A 23,646-nucleotide genomic window follows, 5' to 3' on the forward strand; every position below is an offset into this window, starting at 1 on the left:
ATGTGTAAGAATCGGATCTATTTTGAGTACCAGGTATTACTGTATATCTTACAGACATGTAATTTTCTCATTGTGATGCAATACTTATAATTATGAACTCCATCCATCAATTAATTTTCTATCTTGATATTTTCTTGATCATTATACTGTATTTTAATAATGAATTACTGTAGGAATATAAAATAAAAATGCTTTTTATTACTTAGTTTTATCATTGGTTAATCTGAAAAGTGAAATTAAAACAGTAAAACGGCCCTTTGGTGAACCTCTTCATCACATAAAAATCAATTTTTGAGGTTTCTAAAATTTAAACTAAACGTGTCCAATTATATTCTTTAATTTCCTTAGACTGGGGATTTTATTTTTTTTCCTCCACTGATATTCACAGTACTTATAAGTACTTTTCAAGAAAAGTTATATCGTGGTCTTCATGCCATAAATGAGAAGAGAATGTATTATATTCTTTGTACTGTATATTGTTTGCTTTGACACCTTACTGGGAACTGAGAACTATATAGGTTTTGTTCCCTTTGGTGTACAAATTAAGATTATAAAACCCCACATACACTGCACTCCAAAAACTTACATGTGAAAAGAATTGTGGTCTTTACCTTTAACCTTTCCAAAAAGTGCTTTCCAACATTGAGGGCAGAGTTAGGGCTGCCTAGGATAATCTCAAATTGCTGCTGTAGACCAAGCCGCTCCCTGACTTGTCCAAGACGCTCATATGCAAGGGTGGCTAAAGAAATGGATGGGATCCTCAGCAAGACCATGTGACCATGATGATTTGGACACTGCTTTGGAGAATTAATAAGATTCTGGATAATTTCCAAAGTCTCCACTGAAGTGTATTTTTTTATCTGTGAGAGGCCAGACACAGCCATCATTGCCAAAGCATAGTGCTGAATTAGAACATACGTTCTTATCACTGCACTATGTAGCTTTGGGAACCTGAAAATAATTAAAATAATAAACATGTTATGCAAGCTTTTTTTATATAATGAACACTATCCTTCAAATTAAGAAAAAGAAACATCTACAGGTAGGTCACAGTATTTTATTTATATATACAGTATATATATAAGCAGCATTTCTGAGGCAGTAAACATTCTGAGAATGAGAAAGGTCAGAGGAGAATAGATAGACCTGTTCAAGATAATAGAAAGGCCACAAATACTCGCCCCTTTACAACACTGATGTGCAGAAGAACTAGCTGTGGGCTGAGATGGGACACCATCTGTATCCTCTCCTTTTTTCACAACCCAGAGAAGATGCCATCTGATTGCCAATCTGGACCTGATTTAGTTGAGTACTACAAATCCAACAGAGAGGCAAGTACCGAAAGCACTGTTGGCTGATTTTGAATCAGTGTCTTTTCAGTTATGCACCTACTTTGGTTTTATGTTCTGTTTTTTGTTGTAATTAAACATGGTTACAGGGGTGGTACTTCAACATTTCTACCTGCTCCCAAATGCTTCCCTGATACCGGTTACACTACCCTTTTTCAAATGGACACATTTAGAAGAATAATGCACTGTATCACAAGCATAATCTCAGGGTTGTTTCACAAATATATCAGTTGACTTTAGTTTATTCCAGTATCCTCCAGAGTGCCCAGATATCAATCCAATAGAGCACTTTTGGGACAAAATGGAAAAAGAGTTTTCAAAAAATCTTCAGGAACTGTATGATGCTGTTTAATAAGCACAAACAAATATCCATAGGAAATGTTTCCAGCACCTTGCTAAATTCAACTCTGAGATGTTCAAGTTCTTTTTTGAGACAAATGCATTACCTTTGACAAAGCTATACACTCTTGAAATGTAATTGGATATTATAATGAAGTAACTACATATTCAAAATAAAAAAGGCACATAAACTAAAGCATCTTTCTAGCATACAAACTTAAATATATTCTTATATTTCATATAAAATGAAGTCAGTAATGTGGGGACCATGTAGTAACGGTCATGGCACCCACTTCTGTATCTTAATTTTCTTATGTTATCATGATAAACTAACTTATTCATATTGCATTGATATATAATAATTAATTAATCAATTGGATTCAGAGGTAGGATATTAAAATGATGTAAATCATACTGTTATTTTTTTGTTTTAATTTCAGCCTTTGGTAAACTGCCAGCTTTAGACTATGCAATGATGATCCAGTGTGCTTTTCCTGACTTTCAGATAAATTATAGGGGTTTTTCTAAGATAATGGCTACTTGAAAATATTTTTTTTAATAAGACACTTTTGAATACAAGTCTAGTCATATATATGGCTTCAAAGTGAATCAAATTATCAACAACACAATTAGAGAGAGAAAGGTATATGCTAAGAGTTTCTTCCTATTATGGATCTAGAGTTTTCAATAAATTAGAATTAGCTGTTATTCTGCTCTGAATTGTAATTTCATGTTAGTAGAAAATACAGGTAAAATTCCGTTACAACTAACTGCGAGGGACCTAAAAAATATTTTGTTGTAATGAGATTCTGTATTTGTCACTACTGTATAGTGCTTTCTTTAACTTGCCTCCAGGCGTTTGCAATCATTTCAATAGCTTCTTTTGCGTTAATTTTAATCTTCTCCTGTCTACAAGTTATGCTGTTGAGAATTTTTCTTGGCATTTCCTTGCGATAATACACTTTAAGGGTGCCCAAATCCAATGGCTGAAGCACTGCTGTGCAATTGGGTGGGAGGAATTCAACGCGAACATTATCTAAATGCGGAAGCATGTTGTGGGCAGCACAGTTATTAATCAGAAGCCGAATCATCCTTTTCTTCTTCTTCATATTGTGAGGTTTCTGAACTCTTTTGGGATCCTCCCACCCAACGGGAACGTCACGCTGAAGTGTGTCCCGAAGCGCGATTACCGCGTCTGTGGAAGATTGTTTGTCCATTGCCAGGGCAGGGCAACAGTAGGCCTACGGCGCTGCAGTGAAGTGCCACAGAAGTGAATCCTAAAAGGCTTTGGGCATGCTATAAGTCTGTCTTACACCCCAAAACATGAAGCTGAGTCTCAGTACTTTAGCAAAACCAGCTTTATTCAGCTTGAAACAGGAACAGCACAGTTATTTATTGTAGCGGGGTCTGCCACTCTCCTATAAACAGACACAGCAGTCAGACAGGGTCGTGGCCAGGTTAGTGGCCAAGTAATCTTGTTCCCTGCATTTACAATGTTCCTTGCATCACCCATCGACATCTTTTCTGTTAGCTTTGGCGGAGAGACGCAGCAGAGCTGTGAGCCTGATGTTGCCCCGGCAACAGATAAACAGTCTTCCACAGATGCAGTGATCGCACTTCAGGACGTTCTTCGGCGTATTCTACACTTGGGGGAGGTCCCAAGAGAGTTTAGAAACCTCACATTTTCTTGAATGAGTGCCACATTAATGGGAATGTTTCTTGAATGAGCATCATTGAACCACATAAAAACTGCTTTTTCTGCATCTTCAAATGCAGCAGTTCACATACATTTGTAACCCGAGATTTTTCTTCTTTTTTTGTTCGGTCTTTCAAGAAAGTTGACAGTGTCGATGGCAAAATTCTGAATTCACTGGCAATGTCTTTTTTCTTTTTGCTGCAATAGAGAGCTGCAAAAATTTAAAGTTTTTTTTTTCTAATATGAACTGTTATCATTTTTACGTGTCTGCCATTTCTATAGGAATTCCAGTGGATGTTTTCCAAATGTCGATGAGCAATAAGCAAAAGGTAACACTGAAAACCACCGAAAAAAAAACAGTATGAGAAAAGTCTGAAGAAAGACATTTTTTGTTTACAATGTTTCTGTTTGGGGATTGTTGTGCACAACTGAGCTGCGACCACAGAACTAACTGCTCTGTGGATGATTCATTCAAGCACTTCATTGTAATGAAAGTTGTAGTAACAAGATTTCTATAGACTCGTGTCATATGGGGAAACTGTCGGCACCATAAAAATATTTCGTTGTAATGAAAATTTCATTGTAAAGATATTCGTTGTAACGGAATTTTACCTGTATTCCAGAAATGTATTTTAAATCGTTGAAACTCCTTTGCTGTAATAATAGTTTACATTCTGTGCTTCTTGGGGAACATACAAACTCACATTTAGATTTCAAATACATTCTGAACAAACCTTTCTCCAAGAGCCATCACCATTGCCTCAAATGAGCTGTCATATCTCAATAGCGGAAGGCTATGTCCAGATCGTGTAGAGTCAATGAACTCTGAAAGGCCAAAGTACTTGGTGTTTTCATGATACACATCTATATCCTTTTAATGGATTAAGCAATAAAAAAACATATCAAGAGTTTTGTTTTAAAAGGTACATTTCAAACAAAATTCACTAATATTTTAAAAGTTTCAGCAAAATGTTGAATCAAACAAGAATACAGAGGTATATCTGTTTTTTTCAGTACAATTAGGGACATTTAAGCAAAATATACAATTAGGTACCATCTTGTTTTTTTGGTATCAGTTATGTAACTATAAAGTGTGCTCTCTCAAAAGCATAGTTGTATTTTACTGTGATGACCATTTATGTGAACATACAGTCAGAAATTGATATGTTTTAGCTAGTCACATAAGACAACAGGCAGGTTACCCTACCATTTCTGATGGGCATTAGAGAAACCCTTCATCTTATGTTTGTTAGTGCATCTTTCAACTTTAATATCAATCACCACATCACCTTAAGAGTTCAGTGCTAGATTACTGTCAAATTTTATTTCCGTATAGTGCTATATTACTTTTAGAGTATCTGTGTACCCTGTTTGAGAGTTGATGAAAGGAATGTCGTATGGGCAGTGTTAAAACATACTAGTAAGTCTAGTAACAAAGCTGAAGATTGTCTAGAACACTAAGACGAAGATGGTGAAGTAGAGCTTGTGCCAAAACAAATATTTGTCAATATATTTCCTATAGTAAAAACTATAATAAAAAACAAAGTGACATGGCATTATGTTGCCAAGCCTCAGAACAATCCAGAAAGCCACAGAATGGTTTCCCAGGTTATTCACTTGGCTGGCTAGTTTGAGTATGCAGGATACATTAAAATTCAGACACTGAATTCTGATTCACTACACAAATATATTTTGCCAAAAAATGGTTTACTGTACGTTATTACAAGTTGAAGGCCAGTGGATCTCATTATAAGGACTGATGCGAGTATACTGTGTTTGGAGAGCAAATGGAAATGATGTGACATGAAGTATTAGGATATTTGGAGCCTCCTTTATCTCTCTGCAGTTCAAGAGAGCATCTGCCAGCCCTGTGGATGACTCACTAGATGTGTTTATTCCAGCAGATCTATAACAGAAAACAAAAATAAATGTCTACATATAGCAGCACAATGCATGTCCTTGTTTCTTACATTGCATTCCTACATTAGTTATTACATTACATTCCTATAAATTAGTTAATAATACATGTATACAGTATAGAATATAGTAGCTGTAATGCAATTCACACATTTTGGTAATATATTTTGTGCTAACTAGTGTTTTCACTACATCATTGTCAGCAGATAATTTCTTAAGTATAATGTTAAAAGACTGTATATAGTCTGATGTCAGTTTATGGTAATTGTTAAGATTACTTATGTTGAAAATAAGTTGTGTGCTTATATATGTGAATGTTGTAAATTTTAAAAATGTAGTTTTAGTGCATTATATTTCTACATATAGATACATAGTACTTTATTTGTTGCAAAAGGGAAATTCATTTTACCACAGAAGCACAAGAAATATAATAAACAACAGCAACCCCCTCAAAGAAGTAGCACTGTGAGAACTATGTTTTTTCATTTTTCTAGTGCCTTCAATATCATTAAGATATCCCTGTTAAGGAGTACGCTCATTGCAGGATATTGACCCAATGGTGTCCTGGATAATAGACTGTGTGTCTGGCATGCCGCAGTTTGTGAGGCTCAACATCTGTGACTCTTATGTAGATGTGAGGAACACTGGAGCACTTTTCTCTTCACCCTGTAAATGCTCAGACTATAAATATAACAACAAGCAATATCACATGCAGAAATTCTCTGATGATTCTGCACTAATGAGGTGTATTGATAAGAGGGATGAGACAGAGTGTAAAAGTCATGTGGAAAACTTTGTTTTTTGATGCAGAAAGAATTGCCTGCAACTTAACATCAGCAAAACAAATTAACTGGTTGTTGAATTTCACCCCTCCTCGAACTGCCACTTTATCGTGATGGAGGGGTTTGTGTGTCCCAACGATCCTAGGAGCTCTGTTGTCCGGGGCTTTGTGCCCCTGGTAGGGCCACCCAAGGCAAACTGGTCCTAGGTGAGGGATGAGACAAAGTGCGGTTCAAAACAACCTCCTATGATGAACAAAAACTTTGGACGACGTTTTCCCTTGCCCGGACGCAGGTCACCGGGGCCACACTCTGGAGCCAGGCCTGGAGGTGGGGCTCGATGGCGAGCGCCTGGTGGCCGGGCTTGCACCCATGGGGCTCGGCCGGGCATAGCCCGAAGAGGCAACGTGGGTTCCCCTTCCCATGGGCTCACCACCTATGGGAGGGGCCAAGGAGGTCGGGTGCAGTGTGAGTTGGGTGGTGGCCGAAGGCGGGGACCTTGGCGGTCCGATCCTTGGCTACAGAAGCTGGCTCTTGGGACGTGGAATGTCACCTCTCTGAAGGGGAAGGAGCCTGAGCTTGTGCGCGAGGTTGAGAGGTTCCGGCTAGATATAGTCGGGCTCACCTCGACGCACAGCATGGACTCTGGAACCAATCTCCTTGAGAGGGGCTGGACTCTGTACCACTCTGGAGTTGCCCCGGTGAGAGGCGCAGAGCGAGTGTGGGCATACTTATTGCCCCCCGACTTGGAGCCTGTACATTGGGGTTTACCCCGGTGGACGAGAGGGTAGCCTCCCTCCGCCTTCGGGTGGGGGGACGGGTCCTGACTGTTGTTTGTGCGTATGCACCAAACAGCAGTTTGGAGTACCCACCTTTTTTGGAGTCCCTGGAGGGGGTGCTAGAGGGCATACCTTCTGGGGATTCCCTCGTACTGCTGGGAGACTTCAATGCTCACGTGGGCAATGACAGTGAGACCTGGAAGGGCGTGATTGGGAGGAATGGCCCCCCCGATCTGAACCCGAGTGGTGTTTTGTTATTGGACTTCTGTGCTCATCACGGATTGTCCATAACGAACACCATGTTCAAGCATAGGGGTGTTCATATGTGCACTTGGCACCAGGACACCCTAGGCCTCAGTTCGATGATCGACTTTGTGGTTTTGTTGTCGGTCTTGCAGCCACATGTCTTGGACACTTGGGTGAAGAGAGGGGCGGAGCTGTCAACTGATCACCACCTGGTGGTGAGTTGGCTTCGATGGTGGGGGAGGATGCCGGTCAGGCCTGGTAGGCCCAAACGTGTTGTGAGGGTCTGCTGGGAACGTCTGGCAGAGCCCCCTGTCAGAAGTAGCTTCAACTCCCACCTCCGGCAGAACTTCGACCATGTCCCGAGGGAGGTGGGAGACATTGAGTCTGAATGGGCCATGTTCCATTCCTCTATTGTTGAGGCGGCTGACCGGAGCTGTGGCCGTAAGGTGGTCGGTGCCTGTCGTGGCGGCAATCCCCGAACCCGTTGGTGGACACCGGCGGTGAGGGATGCTGTCAAGCTGAAGAAGGAGTCCTACCGGTCCCTTTTGTCCTGTGGGACTTTGGAGGCAGCTGATAGGTACTGGCAGGCCAAGCGTAATGTGGCTTCGGTGGTTGCTGAGGCAAAAACTCGGGCATGGGAGGAGTTTGGGGAGGCCATGGAGAACGACTTTTGGACGGCTTCGAGGAGATTGTGGTCCACCGTCCGGCATCTCAGGAGGGGGAAGCAGTTCAGTGTCAACACTGTATATGGTGGGGATGGTGCGCTGCTGACCTCGACTCGGGATGTTGTGGGTCGGTGGGGGGAGTACTTCGAAGACCTCCTCAATCCCACTAACATGCCTTCCAATGAGGTAGCAGAGCCTGGGGACTCGGAGGTGGGCTCCCCCATCTCTGGGACTGAGGTCACCGAGGTGGTCAAAAAACTCCTTGGTGGCAGGGCCCCGGGGGTGGATGAGATACGCCCGGAGTTTCTCAAGGCTCTGAATGTTGTAGGGCTGTCTTGGTTGACACATCTCTGCAACATTGCATGGACATCAGGAACAGTACCTCTGGATTGGCAGACCGGGGTGGTGGTCCCCCTCTTTAAGAAAGGGGACCAGAGGGTGTGTTCCAACTACAGAGGGAGCACACCCCTCAGCCTCCCTGGAAAAGTCTATTCGGGGATTCTGGAGAGGAGGGTCCGTCGGATAGTTGAACCTCGGATTCAGGAGGAACATTGTGGTTTTCGTCCTGGTCGCGGAACAGTGGACCAGCTCTACACCCTTAGCAGAGTCCTGGAGGGTGCATGGAGTTCGCCCAACCAGTCTACATGTGTTTTGTGGACTTGGAAAAGGCGTTCGACCGTGTCCCTCAGGGAATCCTGTGGGGGGTGCTCCGGGAGTATAGGGTACCGGACCCCCTGATAAGGGCTGTACGGTCCCTGTACAACCAGTGTCAGAGCTTGGTCCGCATTGCCGGCAGTAAGTCGAACCCATTTCCAGTGAGAGTTGGACTCCGCCAGGGCTGCCCTTTGTCACCGATTCTGTTCATAACTTTTATGGACAGAATTTCTAGGTGCAGCCAGGGAGTTGAGGGGGTCCGGTTTGTTGGACTCAGGATTGGGTCACTGCTTTTTGCAGATGATGTTGCCCTGTTTGCTTCATCAGGCCGTGATCTTCAGCTCTCTCTGGATCGGTTCGCAGCTGAGTGTGAAGCGGCTGGGATGGGAATCAGCACCTCCAAATCTGAGACCATGTTCCTCAGCCGGAAAAGGGTGGAGTGCCCTCTCAGGGTTGGGAGCGAGATCCTGCCTCAAGTGGAGGAGTTCAAGTATCTCGGGGTCTTGTTCACGAGTGAGGGAAGAATGGAGCGTGAGATCGACAGGCGGATTGCTGCAGCGTCTGCAGTGATGCGGGCTCTGCATCGGTCTGTCGTGGTGAAAAAGGAGCTGAGCCGTAAGGCAAAGCTCTCAATTTACCAGTCGATCTATGTTCCTACCCTCACCTATGGTCATGCGCTATGGGTAGTGACCGAAAGAACGAGATCGCGAATACAAGCGGCTGAAATGAGTTTCCTCCGTAGGGTGTCTGGGCTCTCCCTTAAAGATAGGGTGAGAAGCTCAGTCATCCGGGAGGGGCTCAGAGTAGAGATGCTGCTCCTCAGCATCGAGAGGAGTCAGATGAGGTGGCTCTGGCATCTGATCAGGATGCCTCCTGGACGCCTCCCTGGTGAGGTGTTCCGGGCACGTCCAACCGGGAGGAGGCCCCGGGGAAGACACAGGACACGCTGGAGGGACTATGTCACCCGGTTGGCCTGGGAACACCTCGGGATTCTCCCGGAAGAGCTAGAAGGAGTGGCCGGAGAGAGGGAAGTCTGGGCATCTCTGCTCAAGCTGCTGCCCCCGCAACCCAACAACGGATAAGCGGAAGAGGATGGAGGGATGGATGGATGTTGAATTTCACTGCACCGCATATCAAGTCACTATTCAGGGAGTGGAATTTAGAGATGGTGTATTGCTACAAGTACTTGGGGTCCACATCAATGACAGACTGAGCTGGTCTTTTAACACAGAGGAACTGTTGTGTATAAGAAAGGGCAGAGCAGAATGCCCATTTTTGTAGCCATATTATGAGTTGCATTTGTGAGAGGTTTGAACTCACAGTGATCATTAAGTGCTACTGTTAATATAACTTAATTTGTTAATTTTAACATTCCACTGATATTTGGAATGGACTTATCAGTTTATTTAATTTTTCATAATGCATGCTGGGGATGTAACATTCACAAACATGGTATTAAATCAGGTGAACAGTGATTCGTGAAAGTGCTGTGTTGTTTGAGAGGGGCAGCAAGATACCCCTTTTACATCAAAGAAGGTAGTGTTTAGCAAAAATGAACCATAACAGAGGAAGGACCAATGGTTTGAATGCTTAAGACAAACCCAGGAGCTGCCTATGACAATTCTCATTTTTTTGCAGTTGCAGTTAAGAATCAATTTGCTTTGGCAAAAAATAATTATGAATTTTATAAAATTTTGAAAACTACACCATATTTAAATGCAAACAAAGAGAAATGAATGCATGACTTTAACATACTGTATCTATTTCTTACAATCTCTGTAAATCATCAGTATGGAAATCTGAAATTATAACTCATGCTAGGGTAGCATCCCATCCATTCATTTTGTAACCACACTTAATTTGACTGAGAGTCACAAAGGCTTGACCCTAGACCAGGAGCCATTATACAGAAAGTCACAAGCACACACTGAAATTATAGATGATTAAGCACTGAGCCAAAAGAAAAAATCATATTACATGTTCACAATTTGTCTGAGATCTAAAATTACATGAAACATTTCCAATTTCTACAAATGTCAACTTCATTATGCATAAAGTACAACTAGAGATATGAAGGGATATGGGCAGAATTAATCAGTCAACATTGGCAGAAAAATATTTTATACTATGGCTAGTAGAATCTCAAACAACAAAAGAACAAACTACATTTGCAGTGAAAACTATAAAACTGATTGGTAACTTACCTACTAAGATCCCAGTGTGCATGATCGTGGACAAGTATAAAGAGCGTATATGGACTTAATTTTGACTTCTTAACAAAACAATCAATTTTGTCCCGGGCATCCGAGTCAAGCTTCACCACATATTGCTCAGCACCTTCCCTTGACATGTGGTTGGTTTCTAGACCCAGTTCCAATAAAATTCCTGCCAATGCCAAAACATTTTATTACCAAATTAAAAATAAGGTTATGCATTAAAAAGGTCAAAGCATACTGTGCTAATATCCATGTATAAAAACCCAGTACCATGATACATTTTTATAAATGCATAATAAAGGAAAGTATTGCTTACCTGAGCTCCAAAGGTGTAACACAATTTGCTGGAAGGTCACATCTGAGGGAGGCACAAAAATTAAGAATTCCACTTTTTCAAAAGAACCTAAATCCAAGTTTTGTGTACTAGAGTCAGCAATGGCACACACATGGGAAAGGAGTTTCCGAGCTACAGCCAACTGGATAGGACGAACCTGATGCCATTCAACTTGAAAATCTGGAAAAGTTATGTTCATAACAAGTCGTAGTTAAACATATTTTTAAGGAAAACATTGCTTGTGTTTTTTCAGTATAAAATGATATGCAGCAGCACATACTTAACTAATTTTCTTACTGTACCTGAACATTGCTCTGAGAATTTTTCAGGATCTTTGGGAGAGTCAGGAGTTTCTGATAAGTTAGGAAAACAATTTCGCTCTAGCTGAAATTTATCAAGTAAAGTATCCAGATCCCCTTCTGAAAAATAAATGGACATGCTTTGTGGATTTCAAATTAAAAAATTCCATATATCCATTTACTAAACCCACTTAATGCAATCTTAGGGTCGTGGGAGCCAAAGTTTATTGCCTCAATTGGGACCAACCCAGGGCAGGGTGCCAGTCTAGTCTGTCACAGGACACACTCACACAATGACATCCACACATGACAGATCAAATTAGAGCTGCTAAGTTATCTTCCTTGTCCGTGTTTGGGATGTATGAGGGAAAAATGGTGTGAAAAGCAGTTGTGATATAGTGGGTCCATAGCTTAGAAGAAAAGGCCAGTTTTTAAATAGTGGTAGTGTGGCCAGAGCAGTTCTTGGACGCTATGTGGTGTGGGCGTCTCCTCACTTAAGTGCACAGGTAAACAATCATCAGTATCTGTAATTGATGCCGAGAGATGCTAATCTCCGCACCTGTGCCACGTCCCCATTATATAGAGTAGGAGCGTGAGCGCGGAGGAGAGGAGAAACATCAGAAAAGAGAGAACGGAGGTTAGAGGAGAAAGAAGAGAAGCTGGAGGCTGAGAGCTGGTGTGGGTGTGAGCGAACGAGTGAGCAGGAAGAGCTCGCTGGTAGTTGCAGGCAGCTGTGAAGCGAGCCCTAGGGGGGTGTTTGGCGGACACCCGGGGGCAGATGAATTGGGTCACTCCTGCTGAGTTTTGCAGAGGAGCAGGAGTGACCATGATCGAGGACAGCTTGCCACGGAAGGCAGCGGGAGTCGGAGACTTAGGAGGTTGTAGCTCCAGTGTGAGTGCCCTGGTCACTGGGGTACTCGAGAGCCCTGTGGAGCCAGGGATCGAAAGGCTACCAGACCAGCAGAAGGAGAAGGTCAGCTGCAGGTAGGGAGATTCCCCTGGTGCAGGGCCCAGAAGGGAGAAACAGGGGAGCTGCCAGCTGGAAAAGGGACTGCTTCTAGCCAGTGTTTTAACTTCGGGTTTAAAGGATTTATTTACTGGATTTTAACCTCCACATTTCACCCTGTTTTTATGGATTATTTATTGAACTGTTTTGAGCACTGCACTTTCTTTTGAACACTTTTGGTTTTGACTGTTTTTAATAAAAGCACTTTTGCACCTTCCCCTTGCTTCGTTTGTTGTTGTCACAGCAGTGCATGTGTTTTAAGTACCAACTGTTATAAACTACCATTGAACTTGTACACTTATTTCAAGGAGCAAAGGAAAGATAATGAGAAAGGGGTGGTATCATTTTTTAGACTATATTGTGGAGATGAATCAAGGCATTCTCACCTGGACAAAGTGAACTGAAAAAGGCTCCTAAAGATCCCAGTTTACCAGACGCCAACTCAGAACTAATCTTCATGAAGCTTTCTGTCGGGGTGCACATACTTTCTGACAATGCTCGTGCATGGTGTTTTCCTTAAAAAAAAAGAAAAATCTGAATCATCATTAATGCTGTGGTGAAACCTTTTTTTCTGTTGATATATTGTCAATTTTCTATTGACATCTCTTTTGCATTCCAGAACATGACTTAACCACATTTGAAGCAATGTCTGTTTCTTTGTTTTGAGATATAAGTATGTAAACACAATAAGTAAAAAAATAAATCTCCCAATCTGCCAGAATCTCGACACAGCACTGTAAAATTCTAGAAGCCTGTATGTTTTAAGATATCTCTCTATTATAAAAAAAAATCTTGGTGGAAGGGAGACCAGGAAGATGAGACGTGATCATCTCGGAAGACACTTTACTACGAGATGAAAGAGATTGGCCACAGACCGTCTTGCGGGGACCTTAAACATGAGACTTGGTGCTAAGAGATTGCAATTTGACGTCCCGTGAGAGACACTTTTAACGTCACACGAGATAAGGCAGAGTGACAACATTTAAAACAAGTTTGCAGACATCTAACCAAGCAGTTGCTGGAATGCTTTTGGCAGACAGACATCATGTGCTCCCAGTTCTTAAAACAATGACAAGCAGAACACGCAGCATGCCAGCAGCAGGAAGCCAGCAGATGATCCGTCCGCTTCTCTTTAGTGTGTGTTCAGTAGTAGTAGTAGTAACACAACTTTTTATTACATAACATATTATGTTTGTTTTTATTATGTTAGGTTTTTACATTTTTTTAAATCTTTAGTAAGCGTAGGTCCACCAAACTAATGTAGATGTGTGCTGTGGACTCCAACATATAGTAGTTATTTCTGTGTGACATAATGGAAAGCAAATACTACAAGACAAAGAGTTAAGTATGCATCCAAAAAAGACATCAAAGAAATAAGTATACAGTGATCCCTCGCTATATCGCGCTTCGCCTTTCGCGGCTTCACTCTATCGCGGATTTTATATGTAAGCATATTTAAATATATATCGCGGATTTTTTGCTGGTTCGCAGATTTCTGAGGACAATGAGTCTTTTAATTTCTGGTACATGCTTCCTCAGTTGGTTTGCCCAGTTGATTTCATACAAGGGACGCTATTGGCAGATGGCTGAGAAGCTACCCAACTTACTTTTCTCTCTCTCTCTCTTGCGCTGACTTTCTCTGATCCTGATGTAGGGGGTGTGAGCAGGGGGGCTGTTCGCACACCTAGACTCGTCTAAAAATGCTGAAAGATTATCTTCACGTTGCTACCTTCTGTGTGCAGCTGCTTCGTGAAGCGACATGCTGCACGGTGCTTCGCATACTTAAAAGCTCAAAGGGCACGTATTGATTTTTGACTGTTTGTTTTTCTCTGTCTCTCTCTCTCTGTCTCTCTCCCTGCTCCTGACGGAGGGGGTGTGAGCTGCCGCCTTCAACAGCTTTGTACCGGAGGTACTATTGATTTGTTTGCTTTCCTCTCTGTTTCTGACAGTCTGTGCTCCTGACGCGCACTCCTTTGAAGAGGAAGATATGTTTGCATTCTTTTAATTGTGAGACAGAACTGTCATCTCTGTCTTGTCATGGAGCACAGTTTAAACTTTTGAAAAAGAGACAAATGTTTGTTTGCAGTGTTTGAATAACGTTCCTGTCTCTCTACAACCTCCTGTGTTTCTGCGCAAATCTGTGACCCAAGCATGACAATATAAAAATAACCATATAAACATATGGTTTCTACTTCGCGGATTTTCTTATTTCGCGGGTGGCTCTGGAACGCAACCCCCGCGATGGAGGAGGGATTACTGTACAGTTTATAAGTTTGCTAGATATGATAATGTCATCCATATTAAAGCCTGACTTACACTTCTCTTACCTGCATGAACATGATAGGGGGCTCATTATTATGCATATTTTAAATGTTGAAACCATGCAGAAGTAATTTAGAAGAAAGTTTTGAAATGACACACTGAGAGGTCTACACATATTCATTTAGCTTGCCCTCACAGGTTTATCTACTCAGAAGCATTACTTTATGTGTAAGTTTGATTATTTTATATATCTCTAGTAGATTGGCAGCATTTTTGACAATTGTTATGTTTACATAAAATATTGTGATTAGGCCAGTGTGTGTTTGTGTGTCAGTCGAGATGGCAGTCCACTGACCAATAACTTAACTCATTTATTAGCTTTGTAATTTGCAAAAAGCTTACTGTTTATGTGCAAAATCAGTCCAACAGATCTTGCTCTAAAAGGAACAGAATACTTACATTGTAAGTATAGATAGAAATAAATGGGGAAAGCATAGTATTAGGGTTAAATTACAGCTTATGGAGGGAAAGTCCACAATATATTTTTAATTTAGAAGATAAGACTACAGTAATCCTTCCTCCATCGCGGGGGTTGCGTTCCAGAGCCACCCGCGAAATAAGAAAATCCGCGAAGTAGAAACCATATGTTTATATGGTTATTTTTATATTGTCATGCTTGGGTCACAGATTTGCGCAGAAACACAGGAGGTTGTAGAGAGACAGGAACGTTATTCAAACACTGCAAACAAACATTTGTCTCTTTTTCAAAAGTTTAAACTGTGCTCCATGACAAGACAGAGATGACAGTTCTGTCTCACAATTAAAAGAATGCAAACATATCTTCCTCTTCAAAGGAGTGTGCGTCAGGAGCACAGGCTGTCAGAAACAGAGAGGAAAGCAAACAAATCAATAGGGCTGTTTGGCGTTTAAGTATGCGAAGCACCGCTGGTACAAAGCTGTTGAAGGCGGCAGCTCACACCCCCTCCGTCAGGAGCAGGAAGAGAGAGAGAGAGAGAGAGAGACAGAGAAAAACAAAGTCAAAAATCAATACGTGCCCTTTGAGCTTTTAAGTATGCGAAGCACCGTGCAGCATGTCCTTCAGGAAGCAGCTGCACACAGAAGGTATCAACGTCCCTATCGTCTAGGTGTGCGAACAGCCCCCCTGCTCACACCCCCCTACGTCAGCGCAAGAGAGAGAGAGAGAGAGAGAGAGAAAGTAAGTTGGGTAGCTTCTCAGCCATCTGCCAAATAGCATCCCTTGTATGAAATCAACTGGGCAAACCAACTGAGGAAGCATGTACCAGAAATTAAAAGATCCATTGTCCGCAGAAACCCGCGAAGCAGCGAAAAATCCGCGATATATATTTAAATATGCTTACATATAAAATCTGCGATGGAGTGAAGCCGCGAAAGGCGAAGCGCGATATAGCGAGGGATCACTGTATTGTAATAATTTTATATATCCCTACACCTACAGTACGGCTATACTCTTAAAAATGTAACAGAACATGTAAAAAAAACTAACAAATGTCACAAGCTACAGCCTTCTGTAGGAGAGATGTAAAAAGTCATGGTAAAGCTATGATAAATGGCATTAGGAAAGCAGATTCTGAACACTGGGTTTGCCTGCTTTCTCAGATTTAAATCATTTGGCAACTTAATTGTGATGAGTAATTGCAGATACAGCCCAGGAAGCCCCTTAGCCACTCCTCCAACCATGTGACTGGTTGCATGCAGGACTGAAAGTCTTAGCCACTCTCCTGCACCAACTTCCATCCATCCATCCATTTTCCAACCCGCTGAATCCGAACACAAGGTCACGGGGGTCTGCTGGAGCCAATCCCAGCCAACACAAGGCACAAGGCAGGAACCAATCCCGGGCAGGGTGCCAACCCACCGCAGGACACACACAAACACACCCATACACCAAGCACACACTAGGGCCAATTTAGAATCATCAATCCACCTAATCTGCATGTCTTTGGACTGTGGGAGGAAACTGGAGTACCCGGAGGAAACCCACCCAGACACGGGGAGAACATGCAAACTCCACGCAGGGAGGACCCGGGAAGCAAACCCAAGTCCCCAGGTCTCCCAACTGCGAGGCAGCAGCGCTACCCACTGCGCCACCGTGCCGCCCCTGCACCAACTTACTAACTGATAATATATATTTGTTTTTACATTTAGGATTTTCACTCCACTTTACAATCTTAAATTCTATTCTTATTTTAATTACTTTTCTTATGTAAAAATCACTAAACTGACCATCCATTGCCATACTTAGACTTGGGCAATAAGCTTTCTCCATTTTTGTCAATCATTTGCATCTGTATACATTGTGGCGGACGTCTGGGGCTCTTGCCCAGCTGGGACGCCTGGAAGATGGAACGGACAGGAGAGAGAAGCAATACCTCCCCTGGGACATGAGAGGGCATCCCCCCTGGTTTGCATCGGGGCAATGGGACTGGAGCTTGGAAGCCCAATCTGTTGGGGACCATGGCCACTGCCAAAGGGGAGCCTGGACGATCCCGTAGCACTGGACTGCAGCACTTCCGCCACACCAGGAAGTACTGCAGGAAGATTGTCAGGGAGCACCTGGAGCACATCTGGGTAAACTATAAAAGGGGCTGCCTCACTCCATTCTGGAAGCCAGAGTCGTGAGGTGGAGGACAGAGCTTGCGAAGGGAGGAGTAGAGGTGCCGGAAGAGAGAGAAGAAAAGAAGAAAGAGAAAGAAGGAGCTGAGCTATTGTGGTGATTGTAACACTGTGTAAGGTGCTGTGTGAGAAAGTACAAGAAAAATAAAAAGCGTGAGCTTTTGTAAGTGTATCTCTTATGTCTGTCTGTGTTGGGTTGGGTAGCTGCCACGTCCCTACAGGTGTCACACCATATCTTCTCATTTGATCTTGATAAGTTTCAGATCTTCTTGGAATGTTCTGCGCCATGTCTATAGTAGGCTTCCCTGTTTTCTCTTCCCCTTTGTTGGTGTCCATGTCATTGCTATCTTGTGATGTCGATGGTCAGGTAGGTAAAGAATATGTCCTGCTAATCGTAAGCAATGTTCCATTATGACATCCTCCAGTCTTTTCATGCCGCTTTGTTGCAGGATTTCTTCATTTGTGATATAATCACAAAAAGTGATGCCCAGGATTCTTCTTAGACAGCGCTGTTGGAAAACATTCAATTTTCTTGCTACCTTAGCTGTGATTTTCCATGTCTCGCTGGCAAAAATTGCAATAGGACCAATTGCTATACCAGACATTTAAACCCATTATTTTGCATGATGCTTGGTAATAAGTAATGTTAAAAATTAACAATTCTTGTTACTTCAGTTTCACTATATCAGTGATAACTTTTCATACAGGGCTTAATTTACTTTTTAAGTGTCTGCATTGGTTTCATCAGCATACACTAACAAGTGTTTTATTGAAGGCCTGCAAATCACACAAACAGGATCTGGTTTTGTGGTATGATTATTCATAGCTGTTCGATAGATAGATAGATAGATAGATAGATAGATAGATAGATAGATAGATAGAACTTTATTTGTCCTCCAGGGGAAATCTGGCTTTTTACAGAAGCTCTTTAAATAGATAAATACATAAATAGGTAGGCAAATATATAATTAAATAAATATACACACACACTTATGTAGAAGTGATATCTCCCTCTTCACATAGTTTCCTGATATGCCTTTTCCTGTATATCCATATTTCAACAGCTTTACCAACATTAAAAAAAGATTCACAAAGTGTTATGTACTGACCACTATTACGGCATGCTGATTAAAGTATAAAGCATTTATAAAACATGAGCCCTATTAATCTCATGGGTGTTCACATTGTCTTGTGTCTACCCCAAGACATTAAGGGTCTTTGATACAATAACAACATTTATTTATATAGCATGTTTTCATACAAATGATGTAGCTCAAAGTGCTTTACAAGATGAGGAAAGAAAAAGAAAAAAATATAAAAATTAGGCAATACTAATTAACAAAAAATAAAGCTTGATGACCAGGGAGGACAGAAAAAACAAAACAACTCCAGAGGGCTGGAGAAAAAAACAAAATCTGCAGGAGTTCCAATGCCATGAGACCGCCAAGCCCCCACTAGGCATTCTACCTAACATCTTCTTTATCATCTTCTTTCGGCTGCTCCCGTTAGGGGTTGCCACAGTGGATCATCTTCTTCCATATCTTTCAGTCCTCTGCATCTTGTTCTGTTACACCCATCACCTGCATGTTCTCTCTCACCACATCCATAAACCTTTTCTTAGGCCTTCCTCTCTTTCTCTTGCCTGGCAGCTCTATCCTTAGCATCCTTCTCCTAATATTCTCAGCATCTCTCCTCTGCACATGTCCAAACCAATGCAATCTCGCCTGACTTTGTCTCCCAACCGTCCAACTTGAGCTGACCCTCTAATGTACTCATTTCTAATCCTATCCATCATTGTCACACCCAATGCAAATCTTAGCATCTTCAACACTGCTACCTCCAGCTTTGTTTCCTGCTTTTTGGTCAGTGCCACTGTCTCCAACCCATATAACATAGCTGGTTTCACTACCGTCCTGCAGACTTTCCCTTTCAATCTTGCTGATATCCATCTGTCACAAATTACTCCTGACACTGTTCTCCACCCATTCCACCCTGCCTGCACTCTTCACCTCTCTTCACGATCCCCATTACGCTGTACTGTTGATCCCAAGTATTTAAACTCCTTCACCTTCGCCAACTCCACTCCTTGCATCCTCACCATTCCACTGACCTCCCTCTCATTCACACACATGTATTCTGTCTTGTTCCTACTTACCTTCATTCCTCTCCTCTCTAGAGCATATCTCCACCTCTCTAGGGTCTCCTCAACCTGCTCCCTACTATCGCTACAGATTACAATGTCATCAGCAAACATCATAGTCCACGGGGACTCCTGTCTAATCTTGTCTGTCAACCTCTCCATCACCATTGCAAATAAGAAAGGGCTCAGAGCCGATCCCTGATGTAATCCCACCTCCACGTTGAATGCATCCGTCACTCCTACCACAGGCATTCTACCTAACATAAGTGATCTAAATCAGTCCTCATGGTTTTCAGGTTTCAGAAAGCAAACTGAGTTCAGTCAAATATCTTTATTAATATAAGTTACACATTTTTTGTTTATGAAATTTCTTTGGTGTATACTAGGAACACATTATAACTAGTTTAGTTTATTTTTCGTTTATTTGGCGTTCTGGGAAATCGTTGTCCTAACATCATTGTATATATAATTTTAACTGTTAACTAGATTGTCACTGAGGTTAGATAGGCTTTTGTTCTACTTAAAAACTTTTTGTTTGTTGCTATTTATTTTGTTTGTTATTATTTTGCGTTGTTTTTGTCTTTTTTTTACTTGAAAAAACAGTTGTTGCCAAGATTTGTAACATTATTTATGAAAATAAATGTCATTTTATATTATTTTACAATTAATAGCATTGAATAGACTATTTCGATATGTATTTCTTTATGTAATATGTTAGGCTCTGAAGAAGTGGTGTGCTTGTTGGCTGGAAGAAGACACATATCTATATATATAAAATTCTTTTCGCGTTTGAAACAGAAATTACGTATGACCACGTGATATGGAAATTACGTATGAAACGGAAATCACGTATGACCACACGATATGGAAATTACCTATGACCACAGAACATATTATAATACAGGAACTAGCCAGGTGCGTTCTAACAGAGAAGTTTTATTTATTCGTCCACGTGACTGTCGCTGAAACTGCCACATTGTAACTTTTTTTTAGTTGGCAGTACTTGATAGTAGAAGAGATGAGGAAAACAGCTTTGCTTTTTAACTGCGCCGAGCTGTAAACAATGTGAAGACGAGACTGCCTTCAGCTGTGAGGGGTCGTGAGAACAAAGTGGACGCTGGGAGGCGCGGAATGTCAGGCTGCTCCGCCAAGTCGACAGCTTCGCAGTTTCGGGCAGCGTTCTTTCTTCTTGCACTGTTTGTGACACTTCAAGTACCCCATCGGCTCCTGGGACAGTGGAAATCTTTGCGAGTGAGTGTAATCGGCACCATCGAAGCAGGACTCTGTTTGTAAATTGCCCTGCACAACGACTTACTGTCTCTTAAGGTAAGTTCGGGTCACTAAAACCCCACAACATTCAAGGTTGCTTTTGTGATTATTTATTTAAACAAGTAAATCACAGGCATGTAGTGCAAGGTTGTCAAGCAAAAATTTAGACGATCACATAGAAAATGTAATTTCTATACCACAGCGGTCGTGTAGCGCCTTTTTTCACAAGGGATCTACTACTTACCTGTTGTGTTATAGCGCATTTAAAATGTAGTTTACCCGAAACCACTCCAGTAGTGCTCAATGTATCTTTACTTCTTAAATATTAATGTTTTACTGTTTAATAACTTACAGACTACATTTTATTTTTTTCCCTTGCACTCAGTGAGCGAAGCCACTGGGTAATCAACTAGTTATACTATAAAAATGAGTTGACTTATTGTGGTGAAGACCCATTTTGAAGGAATATCTCTTGAACATGGACTTTCTAATTAGCCCAGTGAACTTCATTTGGTATCAGCAATATAAAATCTTTGTTACAGTGACCTGCACTCTTACAAAATTATGGTTCTTTAATGGGACTTTGCTGGGTTGTGTGGTTCCTTTTAGAACCATTGTATGACTAAGAACCATGTCATTCTTGGAAGGGTTTTTTGCATATGAAATTGGTTATTTTGGCTTTGAAAAGGTTCCTAATATGTGGAGAAAATAGAACCCTAGCAGGATGCTTACAGATCAAGAAAACCTGAATTCATTAACCTGTGTTATTATTTGTAGCAAGTGTCCTTTTTTCTAAATCTGTAACATGCTGGTATTTCACAAATCTGTTATCTATCATAGTTATTTCTGAAGCCTGTTATGGATCTAAGTAAAATGTAGATGGTTCTTTTGAAAACAAAAATGATTCCCCTATGACATCTCTCTGAAGAATAATTCCACCATATTTTCTTTTCTTGTGGCGTATTTATTGATGTAGTTTTATTGTATGTATTAATTTAGTAAGTGCACAAGTTACACTTTTCTAAATATTTACATTTTATTGTTTTTTACATTTTCTATTTTATTGATTTTTGTGATTGGTTAGAGTTGTAACTAAATAAGTTTCTGAACTGAATTATTTTTTCAGCTGATTAATTAATTAATTAATTAATTAATTAATTAAGAGTCACCTAATTAACTTATCTTTGGATCATGCAGGGAAACCACAAGAGAGAGGAAGAACACACAAGCTCCAAACGTAAAATGAGTGGGCCAGGATTTAAGCCCTGAGGTTACAGTGGTATTCACTTCGGGAAAAAAAAAACCTCATTCATCAATCTACTTATTTTCAGCAGCTGTCCTTTCTTAAAAATGTAATTACATTGCATCTCAGCAACAAAGCACACAAAACTGAACTTCACTTTAAGCAGAGGAGTGACTCATGACTTACCTGTGATTATATATAATTATTTAAACAGCATTCATATATTTACAGCATTGTTTGTTTATTACAAAATTGTGTAATATTTTCTGCAGAAATCAGTTTACAGGAAAACTTTACTATTACAGTATGTTAAATTTTAATCTAATTATGCCTTCTCAATTTAATAATGTTTTACACAAGTCAGTTATAAAGAAGAGAGTAAGAATGCATACTCACCAGTGACCACCACACATGATTCGGTGCCTCTTAGTTTTGACACACAGATTATTATAACAAAATTAGTTTGAGTCAGTCTGTTGTCTATCAAGCTCTTAAAGGTTTCTGCTAGCCCTTCAGCAAGTGAGGATGTAGATTCCACAATTCGAACACTGTCATTACAAGAGCTAGCCGCTAGTCTGGCTAGCCAGGGCAGTTGAGCTTGAGTGACTGGCTGCATCTGACTTAGTGCCTGGGGAGTAACTTGAGTATGGACTTGTTGATACTGTCTAATTTCCGTCACATGAGAATCTCTCCAGGACTTCATGAATATCTGTTCCAGATCTTCTATCAAGGGAATCTGGTCTGGAGCTGAAAATTAAAAAAAAAAAAAAAAAAAGTGATGATTATGTTAACTATTTCCAATCATATTCTGCCACATTAAAAATTACTTTTGCAAATTCATAAAGGAATTCTGAAAATATGAAATAGAAAAAAATATAAAATGTAGTATTGTAATCTAAATAATTTATTTGTAAAGCACGTTGTGACAACAGTTATAACATTAGACACTTAAGAGTCAGTAAATACAAGAGATGTACAGTTCTCAAGTATTGCACGGTTTTCACAACAGCATTTTTTAATTGTATTAGCAACTTTTATTAAAGGTCAGTTTCATGCTGTATTATAATTTCTAGGTATAGCATATTATATAGCATCCAGTTTTATCATGGATCATAGTGTTACCAACATTACTAACATTATAAGGTAAAATGACAACTAAATATTAGTTTGGCTTACCTATACAGTAAAATGCATTTATTGTGTATTCAAGTGCTGAAATGAACACTATGTTGATAAAACAGAATGGCTAGGCAAACAAATCAACATTTAAAAAGTGGGTGACTCAAGTTTTGGGGTCTGAGTTGTGCACTGATATTCATGAAACACAAACTACAGTATTTAGACAACTGCAAAATACATTTCTTTCAGTGCAGACCATGTTATGAAGTGACTATAACAAAAAAAAGTATAAACTATATTTAAGTACGAAACTTATCCCTTTAAGTATCTGAAGTTTCCTGTGTACACAATGTTACTTAATATAAATGTGTAATCTAATGGCCTTAGATAACAACAGAGTGGAAATTACACAGGCTGTGGGCCCAATCTTGACGGGGATGTTTGTGCAGAATGCAAGGGACCAAATGTCAGGTATGTGACAGAGGGGTTGGATTGTATAGTCTCCTGACTCTAGCCTCTCAGCAGGCAAGAGCCAATCAGTGGAGTACACGGTGAGTCAATGATGAAACAGACATGTTAATGCAAGTAGAAATATTTTACTCAAGTCTGTAGTCCAATAGGCAAACCCAAGCATTTACAAAAAAGCAATATGCTATAGAAGTCAAATGCCATCAGTCCA

General features: G+C 40.9%; 1 protein-coding gene across 1 annotated transcript in view; it reads right to left on the reverse strand.

Annotated features, from left to right (window-relative positions):
* The window catches only part of greb1 (growth regulating estrogen receptor binding 1), a 226,762-nt gene that overhangs the window by 64,312 nt on the left and 138,804 nt on the right, over window positions 1-23,646 (reverse strand). Inside the window, exons 11-18 of the mRNA XM_051924903.1 lie at window positions 22,245-22,595; window positions 12,666-12,794; window positions 11,277-11,393; window positions 10,957-11,154; window positions 10,629-10,809; window positions 5,101-5,290; window positions 4,119-4,255; window positions 612-951 (exon numbers count right to left, since the gene is read on the reverse strand). Of these exons, the coding sequence (XP_051780863.1) occupies window positions 612-951; window positions 4,119-4,255; window positions 5,101-5,290; window positions 10,629-10,809; window positions 10,957-11,154; window positions 11,277-11,393; window positions 12,666-12,794; window positions 22,245-22,595 (1,643 nt within the window). The remainder of the gene's footprint in view (window positions 1-611; window positions 952-4,118; window positions 4,256-5,100; window positions 5,291-10,628; window positions 10,810-10,956; window positions 11,155-11,276; window positions 11,394-12,665; window positions 12,795-22,244; window positions 22,596-23,646) is intronic.

The sequence above is a fragment of the Erpetoichthys calabaricus genome, chromosome 3 (assembly GCF_900747795.2).
Source record: "Erpetoichthys calabaricus chromosome 3, fErpCal1.3, whole genome shotgun sequence".
NCBI lineage: Eukaryota > Metazoa > Chordata > Cladistia > Polypteriformes > Polypteridae > Erpetoichthys > Erpetoichthys calabaricus.